The sequence below is a fragment of the Peromyscus eremicus genome, chromosome 1, assembly GCF_949786415.1.
Source record: "Peromyscus eremicus chromosome 1, PerEre_H2_v1, whole genome shotgun sequence".
Lineage (NCBI taxonomy): Eukaryota > Metazoa > Chordata > Mammalia > Rodentia > Cricetidae > Peromyscus > Peromyscus eremicus.
Window position 1 is genome coordinate 94,931,763 of NC_081416.1, and position 4,823 is coordinate 94,936,585.

Here is a 4,823-nt window from a genome sequence, read left to right on the forward strand (position 1 = left end):
ACATTTTTTCCTCCCCCCAGGAGCCAGGAGTGCATGCACCATACGCACTTTTCTCCCCATTGCTGTCCAAATAAAAGCCAAAATTAAAAATTCAAATTATTTTTCCCTAAAATTCCACAAAATTCCAAATTTTTATCCGTGACCTGGGAAACAAAAAATTAAATTTTCCAAAAATTTAAATCATTTTCCCGCTGAAATTTTGGGAAATTTCCCTGTTTTCCCATCTGCACCTCAACCGCAAAAAGAAAAAAAATTTTCAAATGAAAACTTGAATCCTTTTCCCGCTAATTCCCAAAATTCCTCTTCCTTCTCCGCGTGTAGTGCTGTCTTCAGTCCCTGGTGCCGCCGTACTGGGTGCTGGGCGCTAAGTCCTCCTCCACTTCCCATTTCCAATTCTGGGGCGGAAGTGGCGGCCATTTTGCAGTGTTTCAGGGCGGGCCACGGTGGTGATGGAAAGGGAAGCGACCGCGGCCCTGTCCCCCACCTCCCCGCGTCCGGTCGCCCATGCCGCCCGCCGCCGCCGGCGCCGCTGTTTCCGGTAGTGACAGAGGGGCGCTTTGTGGCCAGCCAGAGCTTGGCAGGCGAGCAGCAGGTCCCGGCGCGCAGGAACGACGTCATAAGTCTGGCAGCGGCGCCCGTCAGAGACGTACTGGAAGATGTCGTGCAGGCTGTGCAGGTGCGGCACCAGCTCGAGCCAGAAGGCCACCTTGGTGGCCTAGTAGTGGTCGCACATGTGCGGCTTGAGGCCGTCGTGCAGGTAGAGCTGCTGGTCCTTGAGGTTGTACTTGGTCCACGAGACGCTTCGTGTGGATGAACTTGGTGTCCTGCGTGCGGCACCAGCTGGTTCAGATCCCCAGTCTTGGCGAAGTTGGTCCATTAGGTCATGAGGACCGTGCTGAGCATGCCGTCATTGCGCGAGAAGTTGCAGGCAAAGAGGTCGGTGGGGCCCAGCATGGGCATGCCAAACACGTAGAGCACCTCGTCCTCGTGCGTGCGAGGCGTCGGCCCACGCGGGCTTCGTTGCTCTGGCAGTGGTGGTAGAAAGCATAGAAGTAGGGGGGCGACCAGTACTGCACATGCAGGTCCGCCGTTGCCACCTACTGGTGGTCCATGAACAGCGCCACCAGCGTCTTCCGCAGTGTCTCTGCGTTCTCGCGGTCCGCCCAGTCCGTGTACATGAACTTGATGGTCTCCCTTATGTCCTTGCCCTCCAGGTAGCCGTAGCTGTAGAGGTTGTTCACAAAAATCGAGACCACAAAATCGCTAGGCAACACGCCGTCCACAAAGCGCAGCCCCTTGCCCTGGTTGATGCCCAGCATGATGTCGTAGTTGAGGTACTCGCCCTGCTCCATCAGGATCTGAGGGTTGTTGGGGATCACGGCGCCGTCAATCGCGGCCCGAATGGAACGCCACGTAGTACGTGGCCGGTGACACCCGCTGCTGCGCCAGCTCCCGCCAGGCCGCCGCCCACCACAGGCACAGCTCGCTCATGTCCAGCATGTTGCACCCGGCCTGGTCCGCCAGCGCACACGTGTACTTGGCCGGCTGGTAGTTCATCGCCCAGCTCTACAGCGCTGTGCTGCTCTGGATGATCGCCTTCTGGAACAGGCCTTCCGAGGAGTAGTGGGAGAGCATGAGCAGGCTGACACAAGATGGTGACGCACCGACATTCTCCTCCACCCAGCCCAGCGCCTGGATCTGGTCCAGGAGCCCGGAGTTGCCCTTGGCAGCCTGGTCGCCCGTGCTCAGGAAGCCAAGGATGCCCAGGCGGTAGTTGAGGGTGATGACGATGATGTTGCCATAGCTTGCTAGGATGCTGCAGTCGATCATGTTGCCGGTGCCCTCCATGTAGGAGCCGCCTTGGATGTACACCATCATGGGCTTCTTGCTGATCGGGTTGTGGATGTCGACCTCAGTGGGCACGTAGACATTCAGGTAGAGGTAGTCCTCGCTCTGGTCCTGCACATACGTGGCCAGTGTGTCAAGGTTGGCGGTGAACCACACAGGCAGTATGTCCTGCAGCGCAGCGCACGTGCTCTTCCAGTTGCTGCGGGCACACGGGCGTGAACCTCGAGGCTGCATTGCACAAGCTGGGCCAGAATGAGGGCAGCTCCAGCGGCTGGAACAGCAGGTCCCCCAGTGGACGGGGCCTCGTAGGGCACACCCAGGAACCGCTCCATGGTGCCCAGTTCACTGGGCAGTGCCACATGCACCCCGGAGCTTCCCGTAGTTGGTGCTCACCCCGACAATGCCTGAGCGGCTGCTGCTGCCACAAAGGGTCCTGGCCTAACTTTTAAAGATAAAGCATAATTTTCAACAGTGTGAACCTCTTCTTGTAAAAAGCCACATGAAGACTCAAAGAACTTTCACCAAGGACATTTATAGTCCCTGCTTCTCTAGCAAAAGAAATATTTTTTACTGCCTTGGTTTCACTGGGAGAATTTTATATATAGCAGGAGTCTGCTGATGCTGAGGAAGAAATAAGTCTAGAAGATACCTATGAGAAGCCCCTAAAAAGTAGACTGTGTGGGCAGCAACCACTTTCCCAGGACTCTCCTCAAGGCTCCAATGACCTCCTTATTCCTCAGGCTGTAGATTAGGGGGTTCAAAGCTGGAGTGACAACACTGTAGAAAACAGAGAGGATGTTTTCTTGTTCGGGACTAAGGTAGGAACTGGGTAGGACATACATGACCGTGAGAGCCCCATAGTACAGCCCAACCACAGTTAAATGAGAAGAACAGGTGATAAGGGCTTTCTTCCTTCCTTCATTTGAGGGCTTGTTGAGCACTGTGAAAAGAATTAATGTGTAGGAAGTCAGGATGAGAGCAAGAGGTGGAATTAGGAATGCCACACCCATCACATAAACCATGAGCTCATATGTGGATGTGTCTGCACAGGCCAGCTTCAGCAATGGAGGGATCTCACAAAATAGGTGTCTGATCTTCCGGGATTTGCAAAAGGGATACTGCATGGTGTGGATGGTATATCCTAGAGCACTCAGGAATCCTAGGATCCATGATGTAGCTACTCCAAGCCAGCAGATGCTTGGCCTCATGAAGATCATATAGTTCAGAGGATGACAAATGGCAATATACCTGTCATAGGCCATGAAGGCCAGAAGGAGGTCCTCTGCACCACCCAGTGTCAGTGCCAGGAACATCTGAAGGGCACAACCCCCTAAAGAGATAGTGTTGTCTTTGAGCAGAAAATCCATGACAGCCTTGGGAATGATAATTGATGTGAGAAAGAAGTCTATGAGAGAGAGCTGCCCAAGCAAAAAGTACATGGGCACATGGAGTTGTCCATCCACAGTGATGACCAGGAGCAGCAGTCCATTGCTAGTCAGAGCCAATGTGTACAGGACTGTGATCATGGCACAGAGAAGTTCAGGAGAGCCACTGTCATCTAGAATCCCCACCAATATGAAGGCACTTCCCAAGGTAGAGTTCAAAGGCTCCATTTTGAGTCATTTCTTTAGCTGCCAAAATAAGATGGTTCAATTCAGTTTTGCTAATATGGACCTTGGTTTTGTAACATCAGAGTTCACTTAGGATGCCCAACATGACTCCAGTAAGGTGACATTTTTCCCACTAGTAAGTAGCTTTGCTTCTTGGTTTCCAAATTTCTAGTTGGCAATTGTATCTTAAAGAAAGATTTACCTAAGTGTACATCATGTACTACAGTAATAATTAAAAATAGGATGTAACATGATGAAAATATTATACAAGATAGTAAACCTGAAGAAGTATCTTTCTAGGAGGACCAAACTATCTCTTTGTTAAGATTAATAAAATACCACAGCATTCCTTTCGTGTAAATTTGGTTAGTACTTTTAACATTCCAGTTTGCTTTCTGCATAGACATATGAATTTAAATTAATTTAAATATAAAATTCTCAACTGATACAGAGATGTGACTTTAATAAATTATTTCCATTGCTAATCCACATTTCTGCTCTTTTTTTCAAGATAGTGTGCAACCCTGGCTGTCCTGAAACTCACTCTGTAGACCAACTTGGCCTCAAACTCACAGCAATATGTCTGCCTCTGACTCCTGAGTGCTGGGATTAAAAGGTGAGCCACTTTCCATGGTCTCCTATTCCTTGTTCTCCCTCTCTGTTGTTGATCCAGCTGGGATCTCCCGCTCCCCTAAGCTCTCTTTCCCTCGATTCTCACCCTTCATTACCCCCACTCATGTCCAGGCTGTTCATGTAGATCTCATTCCATTTCTCTGTCATTGGGCGATCCCCGTGTCCTTCCTAGGGTCCAGTTTTCCAGGTAGCCTCCCTGGTGATGTGAGTAGCAGTCCAGTCATCCTTGTTCCACATCTAGTATCCTCCTATGAGTGAGTACATACCATGTTTGTCTTTCTGAGTCTGGGTTACCTCACTCAGGATGATTTTTTTCTAGATCCATTCATTTGCTTGCAAACCTCATGGAGACCATGGTAAATGAAGACCACATGAGAATAGGAAGAAGCAAAGTGCTAGAGAGGCCCACAGAAATTCACAAAGATACCCCCACAACAGACTGCTGGCAATGGTAGAGAGATAGCCCGAACTGACCTTCCCTAGTGAAGGGATGGCCAAACACCCTAATTGTGCTAGAAACCCTATCCAACTACTGAGGGATCTGAATGCAGAGATCCACGGCTAGGCCCTGGGTGGAGCTCTGGGAGTTCAATTAGCGAGAAAGAGGAGGGTTTATATGAGCGAGAATTGTTGAGACCAAGGTTGGATAAAGCACAGGGACAAATAGCCAAACAAATGGAAACACATGAACTATGAACCAATGGCTGAGGGGTCCCCAACTGGATCAGGCCC

General features: G+C 50.6%; 1 protein-coding gene and 1 pseudogene across 1 annotated transcript; both read right to left on the reverse strand.

Annotated features, from left to right (window-relative positions):
* Positions 1-231: 231 nt before the first annotated feature.
* On the reverse strand, positions 232-2,379 carry LOC131909669 (neuroligin-4, X-linked-like; annotated as a pseudogene).
* Positions 2,380-2,510: 131 nt separating this feature from the next.
* LOC131900725 (olfactory receptor 2AG1-like) lies at positions 2,511-3,461 on the reverse strand. Its single transcript, XM_059252048.1, has one exon. It carries the CDS (start codon positions 3,459-3,461, stop codon positions 2,511-2,513), a length of 951 nt encoding a protein of 316 aa, XP_059108031.1.
* Positions 3,462-4,823: the final 1,362 nt, after the last annotated feature.